This window comes from Eriocheir sinensis, unplaced genomic scaffold, assembly GCF_024679095.1.
Source record: "Eriocheir sinensis breed Jianghai 21 unplaced genomic scaffold, ASM2467909v1 Scaffold1776, whole genome shotgun sequence".
Classification (NCBI taxonomy): domain Eukaryota; kingdom Metazoa; phylum Arthropoda; class Malacostraca; order Decapoda; family Varunidae; genus Eriocheir; species Eriocheir sinensis.
The window spans coordinates 1-21,627 of record NW_026111157.1 but is presented as its reverse complement, the minus strand read 5'-3'; the positions used below and the strand labels follow the sequence as shown (position 1 = coordinate 21,627).

Genomic DNA, 21,627 nt, shown 5'->3' with positions numbered 1-21,627 from the left:
GGCAGGTGACAGGTGAAGGCCAGTCTGCAGGTTGGCAATACTGGGAGGCTGCTGGGAGAGACGCATTCGACAGGGCAGAGGCAGGTCGAACATGCCATAGTGGAACACCTGTGAAGGGAGAGAAGGGAGATTAGGCAAGGGAGCGTAAGGAAAAGGGAGGAGAAGAGTGGGTATGGGAGGAAAGAAGGAACGGAAAGAAGAAAGGGAGGAAGAGGGGAGGGAAGGGAGAGGAATGGGAGAGGGTGAGAGGGAGGGTGAAGGGAGATTAGGTAAGGGAGCGTAAGGAAAAGGGAGGAGAAGAGTGGGTAAGGGAGGAAAGAAGGAAAGGAAAGAAGGAAGGGAGGAAGAGGGGAAGGAAGGGAGAGGAGTGGGAGAGGGTGAGAGGGAGGGTGAAGGGAGATTAGGTAAGGGAGCGTAAGTGAGAAGGGAGGAAGAAGGAATGTTTAAGGGAGGAAAGAAGGAAAGGAAAAGGGAAGAAAGGGAGGAAGAGGGGGAGGGAAGGGAGATAAATGAGTAAGGGTGAGAGGGAGGGAGAAGGGAGATTAGGTAAGGGAGCGTAAGGAGAAGAGAGGAAGGGAGGAAAGAAGGAAAGGAAAGAAGAAAAGGGAGGAAGAGGGGAGGGAAGGGAGAGGGTAAGAGGGAGGGAGAAGGGAGATTAGGTAAGGGAGCGTAAGAAGGAAAGGAAAGAAGGAAGGGAGGAAGAGGGGAGGGAAGGGAGAGGGAAAGAGGGAGGGAGAAGGGAGATTAGGTAAGGGAGCGTAAGAAGGAAAGGAAAGAAGGAAGGGAGGAAGAGGGGAGGGAAGGGAGAGGGAAAGAGGGAGGGAGAAGGGAGATTAGGTAAGGGAGCGTAAGAAGGAAAGGAAAGAAGGAAGGGAGGAAGAGGGGAGGGAAGGGAGATAAATGAGTAAGGGTGAGAGGGAGGGAGAAGGGAGATTAGGCAAGGGAGGGTAAGGGATAGGCTATTTCCAAAGACTTAAAAGAATATTATACTAGTGTTGTGATTAATGTTATTTCCACGTTCATGGTACAGAGGAAGGGTCACACTACCACCAGGGTCATACAACTACCCCTGGAAATGCCCACAACTCCCACGAAAGCCTTGTCAAATGTGTTTCTTTAGGTTCACGGTACAGAGGAAGGGTCACACTACCACCAGGGTCATAAAACTACCCCAGGAAATGCCCACAACTCCTACGAAAGCCTTGTCAAATGTGTGTTTCTTTAGGTTCACGGTACAGAGGAAGGGTCACACTACCACCAGGGTCATAAAACTACCCCAGGAAATGCCCACAACTCCTACGAAAGCCTTGTCAAATGTGTGTTTCTTTAGGTTCACGGTACAGAGGAAGGGTCACACTACCACCAGGGTCACAAAACTACCCCTGGAAATGCCCACAACTCCCACGAAAGCCTTGTCAAATGTGTGTTTCTTTAGGTTCACGGTACAGAGGAAGGGTCACACTACCACCAGGGTCATAAAACTACTCCTGGAAATGCCCACAACTCCTACGAAAGCCTTGTCAAATGTGTATTTCTTTAGGTTCACAGTACAGAGGAAGGGTCACACTACCACCAGGGTCATAAAACTACCCCTGGAAATGCCCACAACTCCTACGAAAGCCTTGGCAGATATGTGTTTCTTTAGGTTCACGGTACAGAGGAAGGGTCACACTACCACCAGGGTCATGAAACTACCCCAGGAAATGCCCAAAACTCCTACGAAAGCCTTGTCAAATGTGTGTTTCTTTAGGTTCAAGGTACAGAGGAAGGGTCACACTACCACCAGGGTCATAAAACTACCCCTGGAAATGCCCACAACTCCTACGAAAGCCTTGTCAAATGTGTGTTTCTTTAGGTTCATGGTACAGAGGAAGGGTTACACTACCACCAGGGTCACAAAACTACCCCTGGAAATGCCCACAACTCCTACGAAAGCCTTGTCAAATGTGTGTTTCTTTAGGTTCACGGTACAGAGGAAGGGTCACACTACCACCAGGGTCATAAAACTACCCCTGGAAATGCCCACAACTCCCACGAAAGCCTTGTCAAATGTGCTTTTTTAGGTTTACGGTACAGAGGAAGGGTCACACTACCACCAGGGTCATAAAACTACCCCTGAAAATGGCCACAACTCCCACGAAAGCCTTGTCAAATGTGTGTTTCTTTAGGTTCACAGTACAGAGGAAGGGTCACACTACCACCAGGGTCATAAAACTACCCCTGGAAATGCCCACAACTCCTACGAAAGCCTTGGCAGATATGTGTTTCTTTAGGTTCACGGTACAGAGGAAGGGTCACACTACCACCAGGGTCATGAAACTACCCCTGGAAAAGCCATAACTCCTACGAAAGCCTTGTCAAATGTGTGTTTCTTAGGTTCATGGTACAGAGGAAGGGTCACACTACCACCAGGGTCATCAAACTACCCCTGGAAATGCCCACAACGCCTACGAAAGCCTTGTCGTATGTGTGTTTCTTTAGGTTCACTGTTACACTACCACCAGGGTCATTAAACTACCCCTGGAAATGCCCACAACGCCTACGAAAGCCTTGTCATATGTATGTTTCTTTAGGTTCACGGTACAGAGGAAGGGTCACACTACCACCAGGGTCATAAAACTACCCCAGGAAATGCCCACAACTCCTACGAAAGCATTGTCAAATGTGTGTTTCTTTAGGTTCACGGTACAGAGGAAGGGTCACACTACCACCAGGGTCATAAAACTACCCCTGGAAATGCCCAAAACTCCTACGAAAGCCTTGTCAAATGTGTGTTTCTTTAGGTTCACGGTACAGAGGAAGGGTCACACTACCACCAGGGTCATAAAACTACCCCTGGAAATGCCCAAAACTCCCACGAAAGCCTTATCAATGTGTGTTTCTTTAGGTTCACGTCACACTACCACCAGGGTCATAAACTACCCTGAAATGCCCAAACTCCTACGAAAGCCTTGTCAAATGTGTGTTTCTTTAGGTTCACGGTACAGAGGAAGGGTCACACTACCACCAGGGTCATAAAACTACTCCTGGAAATGCCCAAAACTCCTACGAAAGCCTTGTCAAATGTGTGTTTCTTTAGGTTCACGGTACAGAGGAAGGGTCACACTACCACCAGGGTCATAAAACTACTCCTGGAAATGCCCACAACTCCCACGAAAGCCTTGTCAGATATGTGTTTCTTTAGGTTCACGGTACAGAGGAAGGGTCACACTACCACCAGGGTCATAAAACTACCCCTGGAAATGCCCATAACACCTACGAAAGCCTTGTCAAATGTGTGTTTCTTTAGGTTCACGGTACAGAGGAAGGATCACACTACCACCAGGGTCATAAAACTACCCCTGGAAATACCCATAACACCAACGAAAGCCTTGTCAAATGTGTGTTTCTCTAGGTTCACGGTACAGAGGAAGGGTCACACTACCACCAGGGTCAAAGAACTACCCCTGGAAATGCCCACAACTCCTACGAAAGCCTTGTCAAATGTGTGTTTCTTTACAAATACAATCTTCCTTCATCTGTATTTCCTCCTGCCTACGACTTGAACTCTTCCAAGAGGAGGGTATCAGGACACCTCTCCTCCCGAAACTGACCTCTCTATTTGGCGACTCCTATGACCTCTATTCAGGAGCAGTAAGTAGCGGGCTTTTCTTATATATTTTTCTTTACGCCATTGAACTGTCTCCTTAGCTGTAAAACCCCCCAAAAAACTACACACACACGCTTTCGCCGGCAGGTGGTCATTATCGTGTATCTCTGGGTACTGGCAGGACCTCACACACCACACATCCCATACACCTAGCTAGGGGGGGACAGTAACCACTCCTAGGCAACGGAAAGAATTCGGCCTGAGCGGGGCTGGAACCGCCGCGTGTTTGGCCGTGAAGCCTTGTAGGGAGGCGCTCTAACTGTTTGAGCTACAGGTGTGTGTGTGTGTGTGTGTGTGTGTGTGTGTGTGTGTGTGTGTGTGTGTGAGAGAGAGAGAGAGAGAGAGAGAGAGAGAGAGAGAGAGAGAGAGAGAGAGAGAGAGAGAGAGAGAGAGAGAGAGAGAGAGAGAGAGAGTATGAGGTGTGTGTGTGTGTGTGTGTGTGTGTGTGTGTGTGTGTGTGTGTGTGTGTGATGCAAAGCGGAACAGGTCACAAGAAGAAGAAGAGTGATTGTTGACATCCTAGTTATATACACAAACATACGGCATCATTTTGCTTTAATAATGATCCTCTTGCAGACTCCTTACGTTCTTATGTTCTTATGTTCTTACAGTCAACAAAAGACACGTTACTATGTCGAAATTCATGTATGTATTCAGGATGGGATGTCTCACGATTTTGGGACGCCTCATGACACCTGAAGCTTGTTTACATTGGGTACAGAATAGTGACCCCGTAAGAAAGGCTGACGGACTCTACTTGTGAACCTAACCTAACCTAACCTAACCTTACTATCCATGAACTAACCTCTTCTTGAATGTGTCTATCGTATTGGCACTCACTCACCACATGACTGCCAGGCCTGTTCCACTCATCCACCACTCTGTTAGTATTGGCACTCACTCACCACATGACCGCCAGGCCTGTTCCACTCATCCACCACTCTGTTAGTATTGGCACTCACTCACCACATGACTGCCAGGCCTGTTCCACTCATCCACCACTCTGTTAGTATTGGCACTCACTCACCACATGACTGCCAGGCCTGTTCCACTCATCCACCACTCTGTTAGTATTGGCACTCACTCACCACATGACTGCCAGGCCTGTTCCACTCATCCACCACTCTGTTAGTATTGGCACTCACTCACCACATGACTGCCAGGCCTGTTCCACTCATCCACCACTCTGTTAGTATTGGCACTCACTCACCACATGACTGCCAGGCCTGTTCCACTCATCCACCACTCTGTTAGTTTTGGCACTCACTCACCAGATGACTGCCCTACTACTACTACTACTACTACTACTACTATTACTACTACTACTACTACTACTACTACTATTACTACTATTACTACTACTACTAATGCTTACCTTTGAACAATTAAAATTCACCATATTTTCATCATAACCAAAACAACACAATCAACAACAACAACACTGCCGAACCCCGTTTTCTTTCACGGCTTCCCACTTTCTGTTCCTTTCTCTCGTTTTCTTCGTTATTTTCTTCCTTTTCTTTAATATTTTGCAATGTTTTTCTTTTTTCAATGTTTTTTTTTTTTCGTTCACTAAAAAAAAATATAGTTGTAAATCTTGTTATATTTCAATGTTATTATTAGTCGTAGTATCAATGTAGTAATAGCAGTAGTAGTAGAAGTAGTAGTAGTAGTAGTAGTAGTAGTAGTATTAGTAGTAAGGCTTTAGGTACAAAACGATTACCAGAGAGAGAGAGAGAGAGAGAGAGAGAGAGAGAGAATGGCCACACGTGAATCGGTCTCGTGTGTGTGTGTGTGTGTGTGTGTGTGTGTGTGTGTTTAGTGAGGATATCCTTGTTTAGATCCATTGAGAGGAGGAGGAGGAGGAGGAGGAGGAAGAGGAAGATGAAGAGGAGGAGGAGGAGGAAGAGATGATAACAGCCATATTAATAGTAGTAGTAGTAGTAGTAGTAGTAGTAGTAGTAGTAGTAGTAGTAGTCGTTGTTGCTAATGTATTTTTATTGTCAAGGTACGGAGAGAGAGAGAGAGAGAGAGAGAGAGAGAGAGAGAGAGAGAGAGAGAGAGAGAGAGAGAGAGAGAGAGAGAGAGAGAGAGAGAGAGAGAGAGAGAGAGAGAGAGAGAGAGAGAGAGAGAGATTTACCATGGACCCAAACCTTCTCTATTATTACGAAAGAAGAAGCAGAAGAAGAAGAAGAAAACACAAATTAAAACAAAAAAACAAAACACAAAAAACACACAAAAAGAAGACACCAGAGAGAGAGAGAGAGAGAGAGAGAGCGTCTATGGGACCACCTTGCTTTGCGCGCGCCGGTTCGAAAATGAGGCAACCCCCAAATCCTATTCTTTATATACCTACGAGGGGTTGCCAGCTAGTCTGTTACGTAAGCTAGATTTCTCCTGTTGTATAAGAAGAAGGAGGAGGAGGAGGAGGAGGAGGAAGAAGAAGAAGAGGAGGCAAAGGGTAGAAGGGAGATAGGTAGGAGGAGGAGGAGTTGGAGGAGGAGGAGCATTTGCAAAGGTATTTAGCGAGAGAGAGAGAGAGAGAGAGAGAGAGAGAGAGAGAGAGAGAGAGAGATTCATATTCTTATCTATGCTTGCAGTAAGTTTCTCTTTCTCTCTCTCTCTCTCTCTCTCTCTCTCTCTCTCTCTCTCTCTCTCTCGACATAAGGGAGCCGGATGTTGCAAAGATGATTAAAGCAAGGAGGAGGAGGAGGGAGGAGGAGGAGGAGGAGGAGGGGGAGGGAAGGTCAAATAGGTTAACACTGAATCATAACAGAGGAAGAAGAAGAAGAAGAAGAAGAAGAAGAAGAAGAAGAAGAAGAAGACGAAAACAAGGAGGAGGAGGAGGAGGAGGAGGGGGAGGGAAGGTCAAATAGGAAGAAGAAGAAGAAGAGGAAGAAGAAGAAGAAGAAGAGGAAGAAGAAGAAGAAGAGGAAGAAGAAGAAGAAGAAGAAGAAGAAGAAGAAGAAGAAGAAGAAGAAGAAGAAGAAGAAGAAGAAGAGGAAGAAGAAGAAGAAGAGGAATAAGAGGAAGAAGAAGAAGAAGAGGAAGAAGAACAAGAAGAAGAAGAAGAGGAAGAAGAAGAGGAAGAGGAATAAGAAGAAGAAGAGGAAGAAGATCTCGCTTAAGTTAAATCTTCCGGCACTCTGTTAGTGTTAAAAAATTGAGCGTGTTTTGGTGGGACTTAAACTTATCCTACATCACCCTCACGCTAACAACTCAGCCACCGGTCCCCTCCCTCATTCTGTATCTACGCGCGGGGCTGATCTGGATTTCTTTTTTCGAGCGGTACTATAAGACCGTTTGGCTTTTCATATAGCTATTTCTAAAGGTCAAAGAAGGGTCAATCGCATTCTAATGTGTGTTTCTTTAGGTTCACGGTACGGAGGAAGGGTCACACTACCACCAGGGTCATGAAACTATACCTGGAAATGCCCACAACTCTTACGAAAGCCTTGTCAAATGTGTGTTTCCTTAGGTTCACGGTACGGAGGAAGGGTCACACTACCACCAGGGCCATGAAACTACCCCTGGAAATGCCCACAACTCCCACGAAAGCCTTGTCAAATGTGTGTTTCTTTAGGTTCACGGTACGGAGGAAGGGTCACACTACCACCAGGGTCATAAAACTACTCTTGGAAATGCCCACAACTCCCACGAAAGCCTTGTCAAATGTGTGTTTCTTTAGGTTCACGGTACAGAGGAAGGGTCACACTACCACCAGGGTCATGAAACTACCCCTGGAAATGCCCACAACTCCCACGAAAGCCTTGTCAAATGTGTGTTTCTTTAGGTTCACGGTACCGAGGAAGGGTCAAACAGTCACACTACCACCAGGGCCACAAAACTACCCCTGGAAATACCCACAAACTCCCACGAAAGCCTTGGCAAATGTGTGTTTCTTTAGGTTCACGGTACCGAGGTAGGGTCAAACAGTCACACTACCACCAGGATCATAAAACTACCCCTGGAAATGCCCAGAAATCCCACGAAAGCCTTGTCAAATGTGTGTTTCTCTAGGTCCATGGTACAGAGGAAGGGTCACACTACCACCAGGGTCATAAAACTACCCCTGGAAATGCCCACAAATCCCACGAAAGCCTTGTCAAATGTGTGTTTCTCTAGGTCCATGGTACAGAGGAAGGGTCACACTACCACCAGGGTCATAAAACTACCCTGGAAATGCCCACAACTCCCATGAAAGCCTTGTCAAATGTGTGTTTCTTTAGGTTCATGGTACAGAGGAAGGGTCACACTACCACCAGGGTCATAAAACTACCCCTGGAAATGCCCACAAATCCCACGAAAGCCTTATCAAATGTGTGTTTCTTTAGGTTCACGGTACCGAGGTAGGGTCAAACAGTCACACTACCACCAGGGTCATAAAACTACCCCTGGAAATGCCCACAAACTCCCACGAAAGCCTTGTCAAATGTGTGTTTCTTTAGGTTCACGGTACCGAGGAAGGGTCAAACAGTCACACTACCACCAGGGTCATAAAACTACCCCTGGAAATGCCCACAAATCCCACGAAAGCCTTGTCAAATGTGTGTTTCTTCAGGTTCACGGTACAGAGGAAAGGTCACACTACCACCAGGGTCATAAAACTACCCCTGGAAATGCCCACAAATCCCACGAAAGCCTTGTCAAATGTGTGTTTCTTCAGGTTCACGGTACAGAGGAAAGGTCACACTACCACCAGGGTCATAAAACTACCCCTGGAAATGCCCACAACTCCCACGAAAGCCTTGTCAAATGTGTGTTTCTTTAGGTTCACGGTACAGAGGAAGGGTTACACTACCACCAGGGCCATAAAACTACCCCTGGAAATGCCCACAACTCCTACGAAAGCCTTGTCAAATGTGTGTTTCTTTAGGTTCACGGTACCGAGGAAGGGTCAAACAGTCACACTACCACCAGGGTCATAAAACTACCTCTGGAAATGCCCCCAAACTCCCACGAAAGCCTTGTCAAATGTGTGTTTCTTTAGGTTCACGGTACCGAGGAAGGGTCAAACAGTCACACTACCACCAGGGTCATAAAACTACCCCTGGAAATGCCCACAAACTCCCACGAAAGCCTTGGCAAATGTGTGTTTCTTTAGGTTCACGGTACAGAGGAAGGGTCAAACAGTCACACTACCACCAGGGTCATAAAACTACCCCTGGAAATGCCCACAAACTCCCACGAAAGCCTTGGCAAATGTGTGTTTCTTCAGGTTCACGGTACAGAGGAAAGGTCACACTACCACCAGGGTCATAAAACTACCCCTGGAAATGCCCACAACTCCCACGAAAGCCTTGTCAAATGTGTTTCTTTAGGTTCACGGTACCGAGGAAGGGTCACACTACCACCAGCGCCATAAAACTACCCCTGGAAATGGCCACAAATCCCACGAAAGCCTTATCAAATGTGTGTTTCTTTAGGTTCACGGTACCGAGGAAGGGTCAAACTACCACCAGGGTCACAAAACTACCCCTGGAAATGCCCAAAACTCCCACGAAAGCCTTGTCAAATGTGTGTTTCTTCAGGTTCACGGTACCGAGGAAGGGTCAAACAGTCACACTACCACCAGGGTCATAAAACTACCTCTGGAAATGCCCCCAAACTCCCACGAAAGCCTTGGCAGATATGTGAACTTGGACGACGAAATGCCTTAAAAATTCGACCAATTCAGATGTTTACCTTAATTAACGACCACACCCATTTCAGCCCTTCGCTTCATCCATTCCGTTGCGCATTCCTTAACTACCCTTGCATCCCCTTCACTGAGGTCATTCACGGCGGGCAGTAGTTACGTCTCAACCAGGCAGCGTCACACCCTTCTCCTCATCCTTTCTTTCCAACGAGTTTCAAATCCTTCCTTGTTCTTACTTTCCTCCTGTGACATAAAGCAATTTCCGTTTCGCGTCTCCAAGGCTCATAGAAGCAGCCTCTCTCTCTCTCTCTCTCTCTCTCTCTCTCTCTCATCTACAAACACATTCACTCGTTAACTTTCCAATCCCTAACCCGCTGTTGACATTGCATTGCCTCGGTACACTTCAATTCACATTTAGTAGACGTTACACCCGGCAGCTATACAATGGGTTCCAGAGGCGTTGTCAGTCGTCTTTCAGTAATATCTCTGTGTAGGAAAGTTAGTGGGGGGTCTGGAACTGTCCCTGGCGGCGTATGAACCCGATCCAACACCTTGTTTTGGAGTTATTCCCCCAAAACGAGGGATTACGGTCTCTGGAACCCATACCCACTGCATTGTTCGGGCATATCTCTGTGTAGCAAAGTTAGTGGGGGTCTGGAACTGTCCCAGGCGAGGTATGAACCCGATCCAACACCTTGTTTTGGAGTTATTCCCCAAAACGAGGGATCACGGCCTCTGGAACCCATACCCACTGCACTGTTCGGGCATATCTCTGTGTAGCAAAGTGAGTGGGGGGTCTGGAACTGTCCCTGGCGGTGTATGAACCCGATCCAACACTTTGTTATGGAGTTATTCCCCCAAAACGAGGTATCACGGCCTCTGGAACCCATACCCACTGCATTGTTCGGGCATATCTCTGTGTAGCAAAGTTAGTGGGGGTCTGGAACTGTCCCTGGCGAAGTATGAACCCGATCCAACACTTTGTTATGGAGTTATTCCCCCAAAACGAGGGATCACGGCCTCTGGAACCCATACCCACTGCACTGTTCGGGCATATCTCTGTGTAGGAAAGTGAGTGGGAGGTCTGGAACTGTCCCTGGCGGCGTATGAACCCGATCCAACACCTTGCTATGGAGTTATTCCCCAAAACGAGGGATTACGGTCTCTGGAACCCATACCCACTGCACTGTTCGGGCATATCTCTGTGTAGCAAAGTTAGTGGGGGTCTGGAACTGTCCCAGGTGAGGTATGAACCCGATCCAACACTTTGCTATGGAGTTATTCCCCCAAAACGAGGGATCATGGCCTCTGGAACCCATACCCACTGCACTGTTCGGGCATATCTCTGTGTAGCAAAGTTAGTGGGGGTCTGGAACTGTCCCTGCCGGCGTATGAACCCGATCCAACACTTTGTTATGGAGTTATTCCGCAAAACGAGGGATTACGGGCTCTACAAGGAAACCACGGTACTGACACTGCATATCTGACCCCGCCGTTTGCACCACCCTACCGCTTGCTATGGTCAGCCTCCACACCCCATTTCCGCCGCCTCGCCACCGGGCCCCACCTTCGGAAATGACTTCTTATCTCTATTTGCTTTTTAAATTACCTCTTACGTTTTCATTTCCCGTCTCGGTTATATCCAGTTTCCTTTTCCGGCCGTTCTATCTCTGCTGTGGTGGACGGTCACTGTTCTTCCCCTAAGCCAGCGGTCGGCACCCTGCGGCATACACGCTTCAAACATTAAGGGCCATATTACTAAACATTTTGTCGGTGGCTGAGTGGATAGCGTGACGGCGCCGCGTTCGGGACGACGCGAGTTCAATCCCCGCCCGGTGCCACCAAGCTGGGATTTTTCAGCCGCCGCCGAGTGGCTTAAAACTACCCACATGCTGTCCAGAAGACCACCCATCAACCCGGACTCTAGATTCTAGGATTAAAGATGAGCTCAATGCAAGATGGCGTCACTATAAACACTCGCCTGCGCCAGAACGGGCTGGGCCATATCATCAGGCCCCTCCAAAAAACAAGCTTACCGGTGCCACAGGCGATGTAAAAAAAAAAAATAATAATTGACAAGGCTTTCATAGGAGTTTGGGACATTTCCAGGGGTAGTTTTATGACCCTGGTGGTAGTGTGACCCTTCCTCTGTACCGTGAACCTAAAGAAACGCACATTGGACAAGGCTTTCGTAGGAGTTGTGGGCATTTCCAGGGGTAGTTTTATGACCCTGGTGGTAGTGTGACCCTTCCTCTGTACCGTGAACCTAAAGAAACACACATTTGACAAGGCTTTCGTAGGAGTTGTGGGCATTTCCAGGGGTAGTTTTATGACCCTGGTGGTAGTGTGACCCTTCCTCTGTACCGTGAACCTAAAGAAACGCACATTGGACAAGGCTTTCATAGGAGTTTGGGACATTTCCAGAGGTAGTTGTATGACCCTGGTGGTAGTGTGACCCTTCCTCTGTACCATGAACCTAAAGAAACGCACATTGGACAAGGCTTTCATAGGAGTTTGGGACATTTCCAGGGGTAGTTTTATGACCCTGGTGGTAGTCTGACCCTTCCTCTGTACCGTGAACTACCCTGGAACCCAGAACCCGACTGACCCTTTCTTTGTTTCTTTAGAAATAGTTGGTAGAAGAGGAATGTCATAATACCACCGGATTAAGACTGGTATTGTTAGATACGATCGCTTCTAACATCAGCTATTTCTAAAGGTCAAAGAGGGGGTCAGTCGGGTTCTAATGTGTGTTTCTTTAGGTTCACGGTACAGAGGAAGGGTCACACTACCACCAGGGTCATAAAACTACCCCTGGAAATGCCCACAACTCCCACGAAAGCCTTGTTAAATGTGTGTTTCTTTAGGTTCATGGTACAGAGGAAGGGTCACACTACCACCAGGGCCATAAAACTACCCCTGGAAATGCCCACAACTCCTACGAAAGCCTTGTCAAATGTGTGTTTCTTAGGTTCAGGGTACAGAGGAAGGGTCACACTACCACCAGGGTCATACAACTACCCCTGGAAATGCCCAGAACTCCTACGAAAGCCTTGTCAAATGTGTGTTCCTTTAGGTTCATGGTACAGAGGAAGGGTCACACTACCACCAGGGTCATAAAACTACTCCTGGAAATGCCCAGAACTCCCACGAAAGCCTTGTCAAATGTGTGTTTCTTGGGCGGCGAGATGTCTCATAACACGACCCAGCAACAGCAGCTCTCCAAAGAAACTAAGAAGCAGAAGTCACTATAAGTTTGAACCCAGAATGGTGACCAGATATATTTAAATACATGTTTAAAAGAATGTTGTGTTTGTTCAGTCGTGGTAAGAAATTTTAAAAGATTGACAATAGTTTACTGACATCATAGCAAGTTAATGGAATGCCTTCATAAATATAATAACGTATTTGATGATATTTGCAAGTATATTTATTATTATTATTATTATTATTATTATTATTATTATTATTATTGTTATTAGGTCACCACGCCAGGGGTCACATCTGGGGCCTGTACCTGATGCCCTTCCCCCCCTTCCCCCCTTGCCCCCACCCCGCAGTCTGGCCAGGTAGGTGAAGGTGACCCCTGCGCACACTCTTGGTTGCGTCATCACAGTTTAGTCGATGTGTTTTTGTTTTTTTTACAGCAGAGGAAGCAGGACAAGGGCAAAAAATTAAATCTTGCGAAAAAAAAGATGTATTTGCGTGGGAGAAAAACCTGGATGATACCTCGAGGAAGCTGATTTAGCGAGAGGAGATGTGAAGCTTCCAGTTGAGATTTTGAGTTAAGGATAGACCGAGGATGTTTAGTGTTGAAGATGGCGACAGCTGATTTAGCGGGAGGAGATGTGAAGTTTCCAGTTGAGATTTTGAGTTAAAGATAGACCGAGGATGTTTAGTGTTGAAGAAGGTGACAGCTGAGTGTTGCCGAAGAATATCAGAATAGGGAATAGGTGTTTTGCCCTAATCGGAAATGATAGAGAGGTCTGAGATTAAGCGTTCTGCAGCCTCCAGTGAGATGCATACTCCATACGAGGGCGGCCAAGGCCCCTGTATATGGATAGCAACTGTGCGAGGGAAAAGAACTGGCGGAGACGGTACAGAACGCCCAACCTCGAGGAAGCTGATTTAGCGGGAGGAGATGTGAAGTTTCCAGTTGAGATTTTGAGTTAAGGATAGACCGAGGATGTTTAGTGTTGAAGATGGTGACAGCTGAGTGTTGTCGAAGAATATCAGAATAGGGGATTGGTGTTTTACCCCAATCGGAAATGATAACAAGGTCTGAGATTAAGCGTTCTGCAGCCTCCAGTGAGATGCATACTCCATACAAGGGCGGCCAAGGCCCCTGTATATGGATAGCAACTGTACGAGGGAAAAGAACTGGCGGAGACGATACAGAACGCCCAACCTCGAGGAAGCTGATTTAATAAGAGTGGAGATGTGAAGTTTCCAGTTGAGATTTTGAGTTAAGGATAGACCGAGGATGTTTAGTGTTGAAGAAGGTGACAGTTGAGTGTTGTTGAAGAATAGGGGATAGGTGTTTGGAAGATTGTGTCGAGTTGATAGGTGGAGAAATTGAGTTTTTGAGGCATTGAAGGACACAAGGTTCCTTCTACCCCAATCGGAAATGATAGCAAGGTCTGAGACTAAGCGGTTTGCAGTTTCCAGTTGAGATTATGAGTTAAGTTGTGTCGAGTTGATAGGTGGAGAAATTGAGTTTTTAGAGAGAGAGAGGAGGGGAGTCTTCTTTCCAGGAGGTTGTTGATGTTGTTCTTGAGAAGGAGGAGACGAAAGAGGAGGAGGAGGAGGAGGAGGAGGAGGAGGAGGAGAAGGAGGTAAATGACGTATAAATAAAAAAAAAAACCATCACGTAACGGAGGAGGAGGAGGAGGAGGAGGAAGAGGAGGAGGAGGAGGAGGAGGAGTGGTGAGGTCACGTGCAAGTTTTAAAACGTGTATGCCCTCTCTCTCTCTCTCTCTCTCTCTCTCTCTCTCTCTCTCTCTCTCTGTGCCTAAGGTGCTTGCCAACGTTAAACCGGTCTCTCTCTCTCTCTCTCTCTCTCTCTCTCTCTCTCTCTCTCTCTCTCTCTCTCTCTCTCTCTCTCTCTCTCTCTCTCTCTCTCTCTCTCTCTCTCTCTCTCTCTCTCTCTCTCTCTCTCTCTCTCTCTCTCTTCCCTCCTCTCCTCTCCCCTTCCCTTCCTTCCTTCCCTTCCTCCTTCGTTCCTCCTTCCTTCCTTCCCTTCCCTTCCTTTCCTTCCCTTCCCTTCCCTTTCCTTCCCTTCCCTTCCTTCCTTCCTTCCTTCCCTTCCCTTCCCTTCCCTTCCCTTCCTTCCTTCCTTCCTTCCTTACTTCCTTCCTTCCTTCCTTCCGTTCCTTCCTTCCTTCCTTCCTTCCTTCCTTCCTTCCTTCTCTTCCTTCCTTCCTTCCTTCCTTCCTTCCTTCCTTCCTTCCACCCTTCCTTCCTTCCTTCCTTCCTTCCTTCCTTCCTTCCTTCCTTCCCTTTCCTTCCTTCCTTCCTTTCCCTTCCCTTCCCTTCTCTTCCATTCCCTTCCTTTCCCTTCCTTCCCTTTCCTTCCTTCCTTCCTTCCTTCCTTCCTTCCTTCCCTCTTTCCTTCCTTCCTTCCTTCCTTCCTTCCACCCTTCCTTCCTTCCTTCCCTTCCTTCCTTCCTTCCCTTCCCTTCCCTTCCCTTCCCTTCCCTTCCCTTCTCTCCTAAATTTAGAACAAACCGGATGTGTTTGTTTTACCCTCTCCTCCTCCTCCTCTTCCTCCTCCTCCTCCTCCTCCTCCTCTTCCTCCTCCTCCTCCTCTTCTTCTTCTCCTCCTCTTCCTTCTCACCGATGTTCAAAAAGTACTCTATTACCTTGATTCTTCTTCTTCTTCTTCTTCCTCCTCCTCCTCCTCCTCCTCCTCCTCTCCCTCCTCCTCCTCCTCCGCCCCATTTATTGCTGAGTTACACAAGACTAAGGAGCAACAACAACAACAACAACAATGATGGTAGTAGTAGTAGTAGTAGTAGTAGTAGTAGTAGTAGTAGTAGTAGTAGTAGTAGTAGTAGTAGTAGTAGTAGTAGTAGTAGTAGTAGTAGTAGTAGTAGTAGTAGTAGTAGTAGTAGTAGTAGTAGTAGTAGTAGTGATGTTGATAATTGTTCGAGACGAGTTGAAGTCTCTCTCTCTCTCTCTCTCTCTCTCTCTCTCTCTCTCTCTCTCTCTCTTATATATATTTCTTGCTCGTAAAACTCGTCTTGTATGTTGTATTTACAGTCCCCCCCTAACCCCACACTCTCTCTCTCTCTCTCTCTCTCTCTCTCTCTCTAGCAGATGAGAAGGCAGTGACCGAGTGCTTATCGAACGATAGAGAGAGAGAGAGAGAGAGAGAGAGAGAGAGAGAGAGAGAGAGAGAGAGAGAGAGAATATATTAAGTCATCCATTCTCAAGAGTCTGATTATCAACTGATTATCACATTACTTAACAGCAAATGCCTTATCGCGAACTACTACTACTACTACTACTACTACTACTACTACTACTACTACTACTACTACTACTACTACTACTACTACTACTACTACTACTACTACTACTACTACTAAGATAAGGTAAGGGAGGAAGGAAGGAAGGAAGGAAGGAAGGAAGGAAGGAAGGAAGAAAGGAAGGAAGGAAGGAAGGAAAGAGGAAATCATAGAAAAAAAATAAAAATAAATAAAATAAACAATAAAGAAAACAATAATAAAGATCAAGATCGTGTCCCAGGCTACAGCTGCGCGCGGCCCCAGTGCTCATCTCCGACACCTCCCCCTTTGACCCTGTACGTGGAACCCAGCACCCTGGGACACAGGTTTACCACAGTGTGATTTCCCCGGGGGCCCACATTTACCACACAGACACCAAGGGGGGGAGGAACACCTGGGGGGGGGGGAGGGGAGATTCGAAACAGGATCTGGGGATTCATAGGTGGGCACACTAACCACTGCGCCACGGAGGAGTCATCCCTTAAAATTCATTGTTTTCTATTATTTTATTCTTCATTTCCTTCGGCCATGTCACAAGATGTCCCTTGAGGTCAATGCCAACAACATAAGTGTGTCAGATGCCGCCCCGTACAAAAGGTTGGAAAGGTTTGTTTAGTCGGCGCAACATCTGTGGTCATATGCCGGAGAGAGACAGAAGGGGAAGGAATTATAGGAGAAGGGAACAGACTCCAGGAGACAGGAAAGTTTTGTTTAGTCGGCGCAACATCTGTGGTCATATGCCGGAGAGAGACAGAAGGGGAAGGAATTATAGGAGAAGGGAACAGACCCCAGGAGACAGGAAAAAGTTGGAAAGTTTGGTTTAGTCGGCGCAACATCTGTGGTCATATGCCGGAGAGAGACAGAAGGGGAAGGAATTATAGGAGAAGGGAACAGACCCCAGGAGACAGGAAAAAGTTGGAAAGTTTGGTTTAGTGGGCGCAACATCTGTGGTCATATGCCGGAGAGAGACAGAAGGGGAAGGAATTATAGGAGAAGGGAACAGACCCCAGGAGACGGGACACAACCCCCGATTAATACCTGGTACCCATTCACTGCTGGGGGGTGGACAGGGGCGTAGGGTATCGGAAAACCCGCCCAAACTGTTCCACTCCACCCGGGAATTGAACCCGGGCTCTCTCGGTTGTGAGGAGAGTGTGCTAACCACTGCACCACGAAGCCGCTCCGCACCGTACAAGCTTTCTATGGGCAGAGTAGCCAGCGTGGCGGCCCTGCAGGACTGTTCAAGTGGCGGCTCGGGAGACAAACGGGCCTTGAGTGCTATGGGTGGTAATGTCAGATGCCCTCCCTCACCACACCAACCATTTCCAGAGGTCAAGAAGGAGGTTAATCGAGTTCTAATGAGTGTTCTTTTAGGTTCACGGTACAGAAGAAGGCTCAGACTACCACCAGGGTCATAAAAGTAGTACCCCTGGAAATGCCCTAAACTCCCACGAAAGACTTGTAAATTACGTGTTCTAATGAGCGTTCTCTTAGGTTCACGGTACAGAAGAAGGCTCAGACTACCACCAGGGTCATAAAAGTACCCCTGGAAATGCCCTAAACTCCCATGAAAGACTTGTAAATTACGTGTTCTAATGAGCGTTCTTTTAGGTTCACGGTACAGAAGAAGGCTCAGACTACCACCAGGGTCATAAAAGTAGTACCCCTGGAAATGCCCTAAACTCCCACGAAAGACTTGTAAATTACGTGTTCTAATGAGCGTTCTTTTAGGTTCACGGTACAGAAGAAGGCTCAGACTACCACCAGGGTCATAGAAGTACCCCTGGAAATGCCCTAAACTCCCACGAAAGACTTGTAAATTACGTGTTCTAATGAGCGTTCTTTTAGGTTCACGGTACAGAAGAAGGCTCAGACTACCACCAGGGTCATAAAAGTAGTACCCCTGGAAATGCCCTGAACTCCCACGAAAGACTTGTAAATTACGTGTTCTAATGAGCGTTCTTTTAGGTTCACGGTACAGAAGAAGGCTCAGACTACCACCAGGGTCATAAAAGTAGTACCCCTGGAAATGCCCTAAACTCCCACGAAAGACTAGTAAATTACGTGTTCTAATGAGCGTTCTTTTAGGTTCACGGTACAGAAGAAGGCTCAGACTACCACCAGGGTCATAAAAGTAGTACCCCTGGAAATGCCCTAAACTCCCACGAAAGACTAGTAAATTACGTGTTCTAATGAGCGTTCTTTTAGGTTCACGGTACAGAAGAAGGCTCAGACTACCACCAGGGTCATAAAAGTACCCTACAAGTTTTCCCTACAAATAGCTCCCACGCCTCCTCGCGGCTCACCCGTACGAGGAACGACTCAAGCGACCCAGTCTCTTTACACTGGAGGAAAGACGCCTACGAGGGGATATGATTCAAGTCTACAAGTGCCTGAAAAAGTTCAATAACGTCGATTACTCCAAATTCTTTCAACTCCAAACCAACTCAAGAACTAGAAATAACGGTTTGCACATTCAGTCGAGTCGATGTAACACAGACACTGGGAGGAGTTTCTTTTCAAACCGAGTCATCCGCCACTGGAACAACCTCCCCGCTGATGTAGTAAATGCGAATACCATCAACTCCTTAAAAAATCGAATTCACCGTCATTTTGTTGCGTCGGGAGTAAACTGAATATCGAGGTGCTTTCATCTGCTCCTTAACGCAGTATTTCTACACATCTCGCCGTCCAAAAACACACATTTGACAAGGCTTTCGTAGGAGTTATGAGCATTTCCAGGGGTAGTTTTATGGCCCTGGTGGTAGTTTGACCCTTCCTCTGTGACGTGAACTTAAAGAAACACTCATTAGAACACAAGAACACGTATTTGACAAGGCTTTCGTAGGAGTTTAGGGCATTTCCAGGGGTAGTTTTATGACCCTGGTGGTAGTTTGACCCTTCCTCTGTGACGTGAACCCAAAGAAACACTCATTAGAACACAAGAACACGTATTTGACAAGGCTTTCGTAGGAGTTTGGGGCATTTCCAGGGGTAGTTTTATGACCCTGGTGGTAGTGTGACCCTTCCTCTGTACCGTGAACCTAAAGAAACACACATTTGACAAGGCTTTCGTAGGAGTTGTGGGCATTTCCAGGGGTAGTTTTATGGCCCTGGTGGTAGTTTGACCCTTCCTCTGTGACGTGAACCTAAAGAAACACACATTTGACAAGGCTTTCGTAGGAGTTGTGGGCATTTCCAGGGGTAGTTTTATGACCCTGGTGGTAGTGTGACCCTTCCTCTGTACCATGAACCTAAAGAAACACACATTTGACAAGGCTTTCGTAGGAGTTGTGGGCATTTCCAGGGGTAGTTTTATGACCCTGGTGGTAGTGTGACCCTTCCTCTGTACCGTGAGCCTAAAGAAACACACATTTGACAAGGCTTTCGTAGGAGTTGTGGGCATTTCCAGGAGTAGTTTCATGACCCTGGTGGTAGTGTGACCCTTCCTCTGTACCATGAACCTAAAGAAACACACATTTGACAAGGCTTTCGTAGGAGTTGTGGGCATTTCCAGTAGTTTCATGACCCTGGTGGTAGTGTGACCCTTCCTCTGTACCGTGAACCTAAAGAAACACACATTTGACAAAGCTTTCGTAGGAGTTGTGGGCATTTCCAGGGGTAGTTTCATGGACCTGGTGGTAGTGTGACCCTTCCTCTGTGACGTGAACCTAAAGAAACACACATTAGAACCCGACTGACCCTCTCTTTGACCTTTAGAATTAGGTAATGTGAAAACCCAAGATGTCTTATAAAATCGACCTTAAAAATCACCAGAGCGGGCAACCTCCCAATGACCCAATAGGCTTTTCGGCGCCTGGATTTCCATGTTTCCATATATATATACGAGTCACGAATTACACAGTTCCAATATTTTTTCAACTGGTCTTTTATTTTCTCAGGGACCTGATTGCACCTCCTCACCTCACCTTAGTAACGAGTGTACTGATAAATTTGATACTTGCGTAAGAATTTGACCGTGGGAAAGGTTATGTAGGGAGGAGGAGGAGGAGGAGGAGGAGGAAGATAAGATTGATAGGGTGGTGTTGAAATAGATACAGAAAGGGTTTGATATGATAAGGATATGAAGGAAAAGAAGAGAGAGAGGAAGGAAGGAAGGAAGGAAAGAAAATGATAATGAATGAATTTAATAAGGAGGAAAAAAATAAAAAGAAAAACTATTAAGAAAGAAAGAAAGATAGAGATAGAAAGATAGAAGGAAAGAAGAAAGAAAAGCCGAAGAATGAGATAAAGAAAGAAAAAAGAAAAAAACACCATCTCTCTCTCTCTCTCTCTCTCTCTCTCTCTCTCTCTCTCTCTCTCTCTCCAACAATAGGAGTGAAGATGCTGGTTAACTCTTGCATCAGAGAGTTGGACAGCACAGGGATGAAAGAGTGGAGATGCTGGTTAACACTCTCTCTCTCTCTCTCTCTCTCTCTCTCTCTCTCTCTCTCTCTCTCTCTCTCTCTCTCTCTCTCGTGTTACTGAATCGCCTCTATCTATCTATCTATCTATCTATCTTAACCAATACCTACCTACCTGCCAATCTGTATATATCTATTTGACTATCTCTTTCTATCTATCTATCTATCACTGTGTCTGTCTGGTTAAGGTCACAGTAAGAAGGAAACAAAATAAAGATATAAATATTAAGATACTGATGTTGCGAAAATACTAGAGATAAGAAATTAGAAGATAAGAGAAGGAAAGGCTAAATCATGTCTCCTCGTAAGCGCCTCTTGTTAAGCGATAAGGGTGGAGATGCTGGTCAACTCTTGCATAAGGGATTTGGACAGCACAGGGATGAAAGAGTGGAGATGCTGGCAAGAGTTAACCAGCATCTCACTCTGATGCTGCCTGTTCATCCCTGGGTGCAAGAGTTAACCAGCATCTCCACTCTTTCATCCTGTGCTGTCCAACTCCTGGTGCAAGAGTTAACCAGCATCTCCACTCTTTCATCCCTGTGCTGTCCAACTCCCTGATGCAAGAGTTAACCAGCATCTTCACTCTTTCATCCCTGTGCTGTCCAACTCCCTGATGCAAGAGTTAACCAGCATCTCCACTCTTTCATCCCTGTGCTGTCCAACTCCCTGATGCAAGAGTTAACCAGCATCTTCACTCTTTCATCCCTGTGCTGTCCAACTCTCTGATGCAAGAGTTAACTAGCATCTCCACTCTTTCATCCCTGTGCTGTCCAACTCCCTGATGCAAGAGTTAACCAGCATCTCCACTCTTTCATCCCTGTGCTGTCCAACTCCCTGATGCAAGAGTTAACCAGCATCTTCACTCTTTCATCCCTGTGCTGTCCAACTCCCTGATGCAAGAGTTAACAAGCACCTCCACTCTTTCATCCCTGTGCTGTCCAACTCCCTGATGCAAGAGTTAACCAGCATCTCCACTCTTTCATCCCTGTGCTGTCCAACTCCCTGATGCAAGAGTTAACCAGCATCTCCACTCTTTCATCCCTGTGCTGTCCAACTCCCTGATGCAAGAGTTAACCAGCATCTCCACTCTTTCATCCCTGTGCTGTCCAACTCCCTGATGCAAGAGTTAACAAGCACTTCCACGCTTTCATCCCTCTGCTGTCCAACTCCCTGATGCAAGAGTTAACCAGCATCTCCACTCTTTCATGCTGTACATTAGAAGGGATAACAATGATTCTTTCAGGAGGAAGATGATGAAGGGAGAGAAAACAATGATAGAGAAGACAAAGAGAGGTTTTTAAAAGATGATGAGAGATAATGAACGGACAGAAAATAAGGAGGATGATATTATGGGATCAGATCTTACATAGAGACTTAAGAAGGGTGATTTGAATTCCTTGTCGAGTG

The 21,627-nt window shown here is 46.7% G+C and overlaps 1 protein-coding gene and 1 long non-coding RNA gene across 14 annotated transcripts; one reads left to right on the top strand and one right to left on the bottom strand.

Moving 5' to 3' along the window:
• The first annotated feature begins 887 nt into the window (after positions 1-887).
• On the top strand, positions 888-12,421 carry LOC126990574 (melanoma-associated antigen C1-like). Of its 13 annotated transcripts, XM_050849185.1 has the most exons (5): positions 888-1,435; positions 1,751-1,855; positions 7,338-7,462; positions 8,336-8,420; positions 12,050-12,421. In XM_050849185.1, the coding sequence occupies exons 1-5, from the start codon at positions 1,005-1,007 to the stop codon at positions 12,405-12,407; spliced, it is 1,104 nt and encodes a 367-aa protein (XP_050705142.1). In that variant the 5' UTR covers positions 888-1,004; the 3' UTR covers positions 12,408-12,421. The 13 variants fall into 13 exon arrangements, 3 of the variants coding, with proteins under 3 accessions (XP_050705142.1, XP_050705143.1, XP_050705144.1); XM_050849186.1 differs by lacking the exon at positions 1,751-1,855; XM_050849187.1 differs by lacking the exons at positions 1,751-1,855; positions 8,336-8,420 and adding an exon at positions 1,856-1,960 and having other exon boundaries at positions 7,338-7,442.
• An 8,306-nt stretch (positions 12,422-20,727) lies between these two features.
• LOC126990575 (uncharacterized) lies at positions 20,728-21,346 on the bottom strand. Its single transcript, XR_007744552.1, has 2 exons — positions 21,134-21,346; positions 20,728-20,909 (listed from the first exon to the last, which is right to left on the bottom strand). It is a non-coding gene; the product is annotated as an uncharacterized LOC126990575 (long non-coding RNA).
• Between the last annotated feature and the right edge of the window lie 281 nt (positions 21,347-21,627).